The 12,546-nt window shown below is 33.9% G+C and overlaps 1 protein-coding gene and 1 long non-coding RNA gene across 9 annotated transcripts in view; both read left to right on the forward strand.

The window, feature by feature from the left end:
- LOC121418714 (signal-induced proliferation-associated 1-like protein 1) overlaps nucleotides 1-6,628 on the forward strand; it is a 93,763-nt gene extending 87,135 nt beyond the window's left edge. For all 8 annotated transcript variants that reach the window (XM_041612782.1, XM_041612778.1, XM_041612777.1 and 5 more), the window contains one exon: nucleotides 4,629-6,628. In XM_041612782.1, the coding sequence (XP_041468716.1) occupies nucleotides 4,629-4,775 (147 nt within the window). In that variant the 3' untranslated portion in view covers nucleotides 4,776-6,628. The remainder of the gene's footprint in view (nucleotides 1-4,628) is intronic.
- Nucleotides 6,629-6,666: 38 nt separating this feature from the next.
- On the forward strand, nucleotides 6,667-11,721 carry LOC121418715. The gene is made up of 2 exons (XR_005970505.1): nucleotides 6,667-9,219; nucleotides 9,255-11,721. It is a non-coding gene; the product is annotated as an uncharacterized LOC121418715 (long non-coding RNA).
- Nucleotides 11,722-12,546: the final 825 nt, after the last annotated feature.

Raw genomic sequence — 12,546 nt, forward strand, 5'->3', positions numbered from 1 at the left:
AAAATGTAGGTATAATGCTTTCTGTTTGTATTTATCAACTGTCTAATTATCATGCATTAATTCTTATTATTTTTAGTTTTTTTTAAGAATGAATTCCTTTGTTTTACAGTGCTAACAGGTTTATCAAGGTTGCTCGATTTCTCTAGGAATTATATGAAGGATGGCGAAACAACAATAGTTTGGCAGCTGTATACAGGCAGTTGTTTAATTAATTGAGGCGTTTGTAGTTTTATGTTTACCAGAACAATATCGTTTGTTGGCATGTACATAGATTTCTTAATGCAGCTCATTTTAAGGTTGACATAGTGAACAAACTTTGCACTAATTCATTAAGTGTAAATAAATGTAGAATCTAAGATGGTCTTTTCATTGTGTTTCTTTTTAAAACACTCAATTTTTTAACAGTTGCCCCTCCCAAAATACTTCAACAGTACTTCCCTGTCTCATTCAATAAGATAAAGTTATTCAGATATCAGAATTGAAAGAGACAGATAAATGAATGACATACACATAAAAGTCACTGTCAAGGATGAATCTAGACCAATTGACCTGTTGGATAACACTAAAATTGGTTTAACAGTTGTCATTTCATAGTCTGTATCTGGGATTTCTTTGCCATGATAAAGTAGATGTTTTATAGACATAGCTCACCACTTGTTTTATTCAATTATGGGGCATCTTGTCATGAATAAGCTATTACTATTTTAAAAATCTGTGACTTGAGTCTTTCGATATCTGCATCATTCACCAATGTAAACCAAAGTTCCTGTAAGAGTTGTATGCCAATATTTTGTAGTTTAGTTGGTAATCATCTAGCCCTTAAGGGATTGGGTTCACATCACATATATCATCATATCTTTTATCAAGGCAATACATCTCCGTTTGCCACTCTCTACCAAAGTGGAATAGCTAGCTACCAGTTGCAGGGATTCAATCCTTGAAGTCCGTATGCTCGAGAAGTGGTAACTACACTGAATCCTAGTTTAGTTCTGCACCTAAGTTCATGGAAAATTTCTTTGACACTGTCCATCAAATACCGCAGGGGTGGTAGACATCATAAGTTTATGAAATGGGGACCGATTGTCAAGAGTGACAGCTCTAGAAGATCATGTAATCAGTGTTTATAATCACTGAGGATAGGACACACTGGGTTTGGAAGTGCTCGGATTTCCATGTATGGGGTTAAAAAGAACAAGCAGAGGAAATGACTGAAAGTTTTTTAAAGATCCTTTTAGTGGACATCTAATTTTTCGATGGTATCCATTTCGTGAAAGTCGGAAAGGGACAATTACATGATTCACATGGTGTGATGTTCAGCAGCATCACTTGCCATGTATGTTTTACTCATCACATCTTTAAATAAATGAAAATGTTGTAGAAAGTAGGGGCGAATCAAAAGCAGAAGGGTTGTCCCCAAAGATAGACAAAAACATCTTACAAGGCGATGACAAGCAGAATCGACACCTCCATGTGACCGTGGAGTTGCCATGAGGATTGAAGAGCTCCTATTGTCTTAGATCCCATCTGTTCTTGTCTTACATATGTCTGGACCTGTTATTAAAGAACTACTCATCACTCTCTCCCTGTTAGTCCCCATTGGTAATCTCTTCACTAATCCTTCATCCCATGTGCCTGTGTTCCCCTGTTTATCCCCATGTCTGGATAACGAGGGTAAGTCGGGAAGGCCAAAGAGCTTAAATGTTCAGTCCAGAGGCGTAAGGGATGATCCAGAAATGCGGAAGCTCTGGAACATTTCAGGATAGATTTCTTAGAAATGAGAAATGTTACTTCTTTATGGGTTGTCATTTGTTGGTGAATTTAAAATTTTGTCAATCAGCAATGCTTGAGTACCAAATCTGTGTCAGCCAATGCTGTTCGGAAAAAGGCCCTACATACATTTCCAGTATAATCCATAGATTTATTGGAAAGAAGGTTTTCAGTGTCATCATACTCTATTTTTATACCTGGTCTTTTCATGATGGAATGATGAATATCTTATTCTGATTTTTTTTTCCTTCCTCTCATTGCAAACACTGATTTTTTTTCCTTCTCCTCATTGCAAACACTGATTTTTTTTCCCATTCCTCTCATTGCAAACACTTCACACTCTCCTCTCTGAGAATATTGTATCAAACTAAGTAAGAGACTATGCAGAGGATTTACCTTTTGGCATTCTTTTAATTTTGGCTAAGAGCGAAGTCTATGATAGTTTTAAGATACGTGTATCTAATGATAGTACAAGAAAATGAATAAATGGTTGAGCTGCAATGTGTGTCAAACATTCAGTATGGCATCACTTGGCTATATCCCAATTTTTTATAGTGCTTAGAGCTCTGAAAATATATATTTACTGGTAATTGAATGCAAAGCAACATTGTTGCTAAAGGTATGAATTACTCTTAATAGTAAGAGAGAAATTTGGAGAATATATTTAAACAAATTCATTTGGAAATTTTGAATGGCAATACTGTTTGAAGTTGATATGGGATATCATTCTTTGAGTAACCATCTTTATCTGTAAAGCACTTAGAGACACCATTCTGATGTATACAGTGCTCTATATAAAACATAATTATTATCCTTGAATGAATTGTAAGGCTACCTACTTTAGTTTATAATGAGACACATGAAGTGATCACTTCCTGTCAAAACATGCCTAAAATCCTTTCCATAATTCCAACTATTGACTTTGAAAATGTGTAGATTACCTTGAAGTAGGATTATATTTGTGTGAGTACTATTAGCCTTGATGAAATATAAGAGTCATAATTTTTCAAGAGACCTGGCAAAGACTCAAAGACCTTGCTCACTTTCTCTTTTTAGATTGAAAATGAAGAAAAAGATTACTTGAAAAGTTGAACTTTTATTGTCTATAAATCATTTCTACAATTTACCTTTCTATGTAAATGTGGACACTACATTATCATTTTGAAAGTTTTTTTTTTTAATTTAGTATCTCTTACCATGTTTTCTTTAGTTGATTTCAGTGAGATTGGTTGATTTATCAACTGCATCATAATTATTTGGTCGTAATTAGGTTGTTCTCAACAGTATCTAGTCACATATCAACTGTGGGAGACAGAGACTATGCCACTGTATACTTCCCCATGCAGATTTTGAAATAGTATTAGAAGGAAACTATTAAGATGGAAATTAACTCCATTTATATTTTTTACATTATAGAAGGATGCATTATTTTTAGCAGGTTGACAAACATTTACATTTTGCTAATCTGCTTCAGTGCTGAGTTCTAACCCAAGAAAACAACCCAAAAAAGTGGAATATGATTTTTTTTTTCTTTAATTGGAGTGGTAAATGTTTATATATGCAGGAAAGGGAAACTTGTAAAAAAGCCAGAGATAAAGTTAGATTTAATTGAATTATTCTGTCTGCCTTCTTTTTACCTTAAATTCATTAATTAATGTTATCGGAAGCTGGGATTGAGTTTAGAACAATAGACTTTGCAAACCTTGAGGTACAGCAGATCAGAATTGTTGAATTTTTTAATGAAAAATTGTTACTCCTTTCTTGAGTGGGCCTCTAAGTAGCAGACATTGGTTGCCTCGTTCCAAGGTGCAGTGGAGGAGAGGCTCACATATGCTACATATTCAGGAAATAAGTCTCAACTTAATTCATTACAACCAACATTTTGGTTTGCCTAAAAAAAGTCTTAATGTACCTTGATATACCAAAATAGTTCATGGAGAACATGTGATTCATAGGAAGTTTTTGAATGGTTGGGGCATAAGAGTTTTACTTTTCCCAAAACATAATGTACTACCTACTGTAAGTGGAGATTCTGTCAACACCAAACATATATGAAAGCAAATTAGGAGAACAAAGGGCTTAACATTTTAATTCGAAGGAAAAGGCAAAGTTATTGTGAAAGGAGCCTTCCGTTACTCTGGGCTCAGTAATTCAAAAGCCTTGCAATTGATTAATATTATTTATGACAAGATTGGATTGGACGCAAAATATGTTCCTGTTTGGTGATTATGAGTAGGATAATTGTATAGGATCTGAATCATATATGAATAATACATGAATGATGACCCCTCTTCATGTGCATTAAGCAGATAAGACACGCAAGCTTAAAGTTCTAGGTGTGGCTCAAAAAAATATAACATTCTTCCTTGGAGAATACAAACAAATACATATAGTGCATGGTTTAATCATTTTGTTGAGTGAGTTTAATGCAATGGCTTTAAAAAGAGTATTTCCATTGATTGAAAATAGATAGACATAGATTTTGGGGCATGTGTATGTTTGTTTGATTTTTTGTTTCATGTGTTTCACATATCTGTATTTGTATTTAAATTAGGATGAGGATGTGTAATTTTCAAATTTGTTGTGTTTAGAAAATGAAAACTAAATTCTGTTGAAAGAGAAAGAAATATCTTTGAAATGTGAAGTATAAAAGTTGTATTCATTTGATATTGAAAGTCTTAAATAAGTGAGGACTTTCTACACTTCATATCGAAAAATATATTGCAGTACTCTTGTAATATTTTTTTTAACAGGATGACATAACATGATCCCCACCCTCAGTTTCCCAACCTTTGCTTTACTACAGGCTTCTTCAAATCCACTAAATATGATTGTCTATTTCCCCCTTTTTTTAACTCCAGGAACGCAAACAGAAGGAAGACATGCAGAGCAAAATCAGCCAACTCCAGGAGGAACGCCTGAGGTTGCAAGGTGAATCAGCATCCGCAGCAGTCCAACTCAAACAGATCAAGGATTGGATTTACCAAGGGGATAAACCAGTCAAGTAGCTTATCCTTCTGATCTTAGAAAAGAACTTCGAACACTGATGTTCCCTGTTGGTATAGAAATGCAGACAGTCTAGCCTGTGGCATATGTGGTCTTTGAGAGCTTCATAGATGTCATCAACAGTTGTTCCCAGTTTCATCATAATCCTGGAAAGATTATGATCTGTACACAACCATCTGTTGTCTTTGAGAGCTCATGGATGTCATCGACATATGAAAATTGTTCCTCACTTATTGATTCTCCTGGAAAGAATCGCATCTTCTCATGACCATCTGTGGTCTTTGATGGCTTGTAGATATCCTCAGCGCTTGAGCCTGATTGTCCTGATAATAATCCTGGTTTCTAAACCATCACATTGCCAATAAATTTTAAACATGCTTTGATGATCACCTAGTAAAAGAACCACATATCTACCATTCATGTTTCAGGTGATAATTTTGTTTCTCATTTAGAAACATTTAGAAAGAACCTGAATAGACCACCTTCTACTCTTAGGCATGTAGACAATGTTTATAGTCTACATATGTGGTCTTCTTAACATGGTTTATTGTACTATCATTGTGTCATCTGATAAACAGTTGAATAATTTTTCCAAATTGTAAATTGGTGTTTCACCTTTTTTTAGATTCCCTGCTTTCTGTGTGCCAAATGCCTTTTCCACTTTAGAAGTGAGGGTCACAAATACATACTTATTTAATATTCAATTTCAGTGCTTTCTCCATATTGTTGACCACAAATGGCTGGTTATTTATTGTGACTTATGAGATTTTTTTTAACCTTATTATTTATTGTCAGTCGGAAATACTCTATTTAGGAGTTATAAAGTATGTTCAAATAACAGTGGAAACACATTATAAAAAGATCCTTGGCATCGATGACATACCTTTTTGTTTTGGGAAGTTGTTGAATTTGGGAAATGTTTCATAAGACTTTTTATAAGAAAAATGCTTTGTTGGCAATTTTACAATCAGCCAAGCAAATTTGATAGTTTCATTTGAGGTTGTCATTGATAAGTTTCATGATTTCAGTTTCAGATACAAGGTGCTCAGCTCAATTTATTATCATTACTATGCTATGTATAGTAATAATAGTGTATTATTACTCTGCTATGTATACTGCCCTTTCTCCGTAAGCCCCAAAGTACTTAATAAATGAATTACATTGGGTACAGTTATTGGCTTGATTGATACTCTGAGAAATACATACTTCTGTAAACATGGGGTTTCAGTGCCATAATGAAACGGTTAACCACGAAGACTGTTTTATTGTAAGTGACAAATCATTCTTCTATGTTGATAAGTATTCTTACAAGAAACCTTTAAATCCAATATAATGCAAGTTTGTTGATGAACAGCCATTCTTGGTTGAAACAGGAACAACATTTGGGGCAATGTTCAGCTTATTGTTCTTTGTCTGTCTTTTTAATCACCATGACGTGATGATCCAAGAGTCTGGATTAGTTAATCCTTGGGGAAATCATAGGGATGTGGATTACGGGCTTGGAAGATCATTGTGACAGATAGGTAGACAACCAGTAGATAGAATGATCACAGGTCTTTATGCTTGGGGTCGACTTCTGAAAATGAATTAATCTTGAAATAAATCTCCTTGCAACAACCATGGGAAATGCTTTAATGTAATCAGAGATTATAACTTGCGCTACTTTTAGATGAAGGTCTATGAACTGCAATAACGTGAGTTTGGTTCATGCATGCAGTGAGATACTATTTAAGCATGTTTTTTGTAGCATTCTGCAGCTTCTGTAATATTATATGATTTGGTAACTTTGTATATTTGAGATACATGACCTTATTACATGCTATATAAAAGCATTTATATTGTGGTAAGATAAAGCCCTAAAAAATCATTTAAAAAGAATAATTTTGTTTATGCTTGTAAAATTGTGCAAGTAACAGGAATTGTGTGATGATTTTTATTCAATACAAAGTACCACAGGATTATTTCATGATTGGTAATTGAGTCAAACATATCTCTATAATAATATAATTTAGTACAAATCTCTCATATTTGTGTAAGACATTTCATAAAGCTGCTTGTTAGTTGCACACAACTTAATGCACAACTAAAATCCAGCATGAATTATTTAAAAAGTCAGGATAAAAGGCTTCACTGCAAAGTGAAGTCCTTTTAAAGACATCAATCTATGTTTGCCACTCCCAAACTGGGCATTAAGATGATTACCAATGAGAATGAAGTACTTAAATCCTGAGCAGAGCTGGGCCTTGTATCATAAATATGTGTGATTAATCACAGAACGGCTATGGCCAATCAAAATTATTGTTGCATGCACTTACTGCTCAAAGTAATAACCATCCACCAATCGTACTGATTGTTACAATCATTAAATTAATCACAAATCTTTGTGTTGCAGGGCCTAGTGGGAAAATATTAGAGCACTGTCAGTACCTTGCATAGGGGTTTGTTTGCTATGAAAGAAATACATGTAATACATAAGTTAATTACAAGGTCACTATGAAAGGTTAATGGTGCATAAATATGCATACTATCTGCTGGACAGAAAGCAATAAAATCTTGCTTCTGCTGAGATGTACTGAATCAATATATACTCCCAAGGGAGTGAAGCATTTTTGTCATGCACTATTGAGGAGACGACATCTTAACTAAGACCTATATGACATTTATATATTTTGCTATTGTTATTCCTGACTTTGATACATTTTTATCCTTGTCAATGAATTTAAATTTTCCTTTTACTTCAAGTCTAGAAAAAAAAATGATTTAGATTTATTTTGATGATTCAAATAAGTTTATTCCTAAAGTGAATTCTTTAGACTTTAGAACACACACCCATTTGGAGAGGAACTTCAATAGTATAGTTCAGGAAATTATTGTCAGGTGAGGCAAACTGTGAAAGACTTTTAGGAATGCTGAGGTTATGTATCTGATTTACCGAATGAAATGAAGGAATTTGTCAAGTCATTTTGTCATATGATCTCTATCTTAAAGTATTGCTTATCTCAGAAACAGCTCATAGTTACTGCTGAAATTGACCCTTTTAAACAATGCACTTAATGTCGCTTACGGTCAATAAAACCTATTCAAAGTTTTAATTGAATTGCATGATGATTGCATTCACATTGCACGTTGTGATTTTAGACAAAATAATTTCCCATGTTTTGCATACCAATGTCCATAAACTGTGTGGTTCGAAGGTGATGAAATTATGCCTACTTAATTTCTAGGTTGGAAACTTAATTTAAGGTTAGAATCTACTTAACTTAAGAGCTAGAAGAATCTTACTTTAAAGGTTGATAGAAACTGAAACTACCGTGTTCAACTCTCCTTGTGAAGTATGTACTAAATGAATAGCAATTGTATGTTCAATTTACTAGATTGCACAGGAATAAAATCATGTTCTGAGTGAACAAAAGAAAGTTGGAAATGGATGGAAGACATTGGATTAAGGAGATATCCTTGATATTTCATCAACATTCTTCATGCCAATATGAGATCATGTGATCAGGCTCTGCCTTATCATGTCTGTCAAACATGCTATTCATGGAACAAGTATGTAGAAATGACAAAATGATAAGAACTCCTTGCAGACGATACATCCTTTCAAGATTATGGCACTTTTTTATATTCATAACTCAATTTTAAAAACAAAGGGGTATTCTTACTAAGTTCAAGTTAAAGTCTTAATACCAAGATTATTTATTAAATTTGGCATTACATATTATGGTGTCTTTACTCTTCAAAACATGATTGCAATACACAATTATTGAACCATTGGTTTCCCCACTATACTGATTGTATTGGTATCCTTTCGTCATTTATTTGTATAATGATGAAAAAGTCTTCCCAATGTTGACTCAGCATAAGTTGAATAATGGCCCAAGTCAACTTTATTTTCAGATAAGTGCCCTGCATTATACAGCTTAGCAAGCAATCTATTATACAATATATTTTTATTATTAATTTAATACATGTATTGAACAAAGCAAGTCAGTTGTAAAATTAAGCCCACTGGTGAAACACTATGCTTTTATTATTGTCGGATGGTCCCCTATTTTCAGGAAAAGTATATCTTCCTTTTGAATAGTTTAGCTTTAGTACTCATATGTTAAACTGCCTAATATATTGATAACTGTAAAGTACAATTTCCTGGGACCACAGAATCTTTTTGACTTCAGGGTTATTAAATAATAGCTATTTTTTATGTAGCGCTTTTTCCCATAATGGCTCAAAGTGCTTTACAGCATATTATTACCCTGGTCATTGGATTCATTTCAATTTGAATTATTAGAAGCAAATTTAACGTCTTGTGTCATGTAACATACGAACTATCGTCAATATTAGGTGAATTATTTATGTTATACCCCCTTGTCTAAAAATCACTTCAACTCTGGTCATTATTCATCTTATGGAAAGTCAGCTTGTGACAATAACTGTAGTTGAGAAGATGTAAACAGCCCTTGAATTGCATGTTCTTCAGAGAGAACTTTCATGAAACCTTGACCAACATTTCATGATTCCTACTGGGTACCCCCACTCTTTTCCTGACATTCCGGCAACATGAACTCCCCATGCTACAAGGTCTCAGACTTCCCAATGTATGTCTGTTTCCGCCAAGGAGAACTGCCATTTAGAGAACCTTTGTTAAAGGAGCATATGTCATGTCTTTAATTGCTGCTCAAATGCCTTAATGTGCTGAAATACACTGATTCATTTTTGCATGAATATGATTGGAGATTTCATCTTTTGATCATCTGCTGCAAATGTTGTTGCTGATGGTAGACCAGGGCCATGTCTTACAAAGAATTGTGATAGATTCAAATCGAATTGAAATTGTTATTGATCTCAATTATTGTTATTGATCTCAATTTGTGTAGTTAAGAGATGGGAATCTCAGATCAATCGCAATTGAAAAGTCTTTGTAAGACAGACCTCAGTGTAGTCATTATTTTGTAATTTGTAGATTTTTCCTGGGATTTGTTGTCGGTTACTTTCAATCAACTCCTAAACCCACAACATATATCTTGGAAATTGATCATACAATTGATTTCAGTGATGGCTCGCACATGAAAATCATTGTTACCGATCACAAGTATCAGTCCTATGATCAATCGCTAATCTCTGTGTTAATGACTCTATTGAGTGGCTTGTGTTACTGCAAAATGTTGAAAACTTCCTTTAGCTGCACCCTCTTTCTTAAGACCCAATGTTGATACCCATCATATCAATGACTGGATGGACTCTATTTATTTTGCTGTAAACTGATTTGAACTGTCATGGGTTTGGTAGGAAAGACTCAAGCCTGAAGGTGAAGAAAAAGCAAGATTCATATCTGACCCTTTTAATCTTCCACCTCCCTGCGCTATGCTGACATCCTGTCTGCTCCATTACAAGAACAAAAGAAAGTCCTCAAGCAAATCCTTCATTTAGAGCCTAGACGTCCATTTGGTGACCTGTAGAGGAGGGCATAATACTCAAATGCTGGCATGTTGACTGGTCATTTTGTGTCGTATGAAAAAGAAAACCCTCTTGCAAATCCTTGTTCATTTAGATCCTAGACATTCATTTGATGACCTGGAGAGGGAAGCATTAACTCATAACTCTTGTGAGGATTGGTCATTCTCTTTTGCTTAAGGAAAAACTCCAAGCAAATTCTTTCTTAGTTTGATCCTTAAGGTCCATTCATACTTTATTTTTCTTGATATTTAGAGGATATATTCATACTGAACTATTCATGTTTGATACAAAAAACATCTGTTATATTCAAAATATTTCCATAAAATATGTTACATTTTTAGGGGGGCCTTAGAGATTTTATAGAGTTGCTCTCTTGATGAGGAGTGGATAAATTTAATTATGTTTATAAAGCATGTCCTGTGAAGGATGAAGGCACATGTCAAGTCCTGAACATTAGGTCAAGTTGTAGGCCTGTCCATGATTATGACATTAATGGCAGCATTTTACTTGATAGGTGGACATTGCTGGCATTCATCATTATGCACCCTTATCATCATTAGAACCTTATGTTGTAGTTTTCATTTTTTTTTCTTGCATGTGCTATCCAATCATATATTATAATATAATTGTTAGAGATTCCTGAAATATATCCCAATGTATGAATGTTGTACCCTTCTTGGGGCAGTCCAACACTTAGACATGATTCATGCTGTTAAATGATTAATTAACTTCATTTATTTTTTTTCTAATGGGAATCATAACCACAGAAGTTAACGTGTTAGAGAATGTAAAAATGAAAATGAGCTTAATCTATGTGTGTGATGATATATTTAAGGAGCAAATTTGAATGATGGAGGAGAAGTGTGTTGTGTCATAATGAAGCAGGACCAATAGTCTGAAAAACGATTGTTTTCAGCATTCTTTTTAAAAATACATGTTGATGAAGGATGACAAACCTTGCATTGCAAAATCAATGTTTCCCATATGGCATCTATGCATTGTTTCATCAGGGAACTATGTACATATAAAAACTAAAGAAATATATCTTTATATATATATTTGTATGATCTTTATCATGTACGATATAAATCATGCTACGAAATGTACAATTTTGTTTCTGTTTCCAATCATTATTTATTTTCTAATTATGATTATATAATGTAGATGATAATGCCTTGAGTTCTTAATTGATATAGCTTTTGTTTCTTGATATATACTGAATGGCATTAAAATTATTACTCCATGACTAGAAATTATTAATTATATTATGTAAGTGTTGATTTCATTCTATATCATTCTGTTCATTCTCATAATCAAAATTTCTGTTTGCTGTATAATTTCTGTCCCTATGTCAAATATGTGTAAATGTACATTTAGTATGTAAGATATAATATTGTATTTTTGTGAATATCTTTCCATGTGATGATAGAACTGCAAGCCTACTTGAAAACATTTGCAGTATGAAAATCTGTTTTAATACATAAAGACCAAAAACGAACCAATCTTTGTTCACGTGTGTAGCAGTTTTTGTCATGACTCAGAAATCATTATGTAAAGTTGAGTGTGATGGATGTGAAAGAGATGCTGATGTTGTGTGGAAAATCAATGAAATGAGACCTTGGAAATTGTGAAAAAAAGCAGGAAATATTTCTTATTTTATCTTGAAAAACACTGGGAATAGATTAATGAGAGTGGAAGAAAATACACAAGTATGAAAGGGTCAATAAGTTTTATTGATATTTATTTAAAAGAAATCCCCATTGATTAAAAAAAAAGTGTGTGGAACCACTTCTTGATATAACATTTTTTCACTGACAGAGAATTTCTGACTGCCTGGACTTAAGTACACCAAATATTGTTTTTTAAGAGAACTGAGCAAGAGAGGGAATGGGAGGGAGAAGAAAGTAAATTGAAGTTAAGGAGAATCATGAGAGAGATTAGGAGACAAGAAGGGAAAATAGAAACTGAGAAATAGAGGAGAAGGGATGATAATGACTCTTGGAAGGAGAGAGTGGATGAGGGGAGACAGAGGAGGTCAGAGACCAAGACATTAGGAGAAGAATGCAAAGGAGAAGTGATAAAACAGCTCTGGGAAGAGTTGATGAGAAAATAAAGAGAAATGCTCAGAAAAGGAAAACAATGAGAAGAAGAGGGAGATAATGCATCTCTGGGGAGGATAGATTGGGAAACAACTTACTTGAAGAGGGAGAGACCGGGAGAGGGGGGGGGGTGAGCACGGGCCCGGCGCATGAATATAAGATTTCTGCAATAACATATATTTTGATATACAGAGGTATATTAAGCATTTGACATAGTTGC

Source organism: Lytechinus variegatus, chromosome 7 (genome assembly GCF_018143015.1).
Source record: "Lytechinus variegatus isolate NC3 chromosome 7, Lvar_3.0, whole genome shotgun sequence".
NCBI lineage: Eukaryota > Metazoa > Echinodermata > Echinoidea > Temnopleuroida > Toxopneustidae > Lytechinus > Lytechinus variegatus.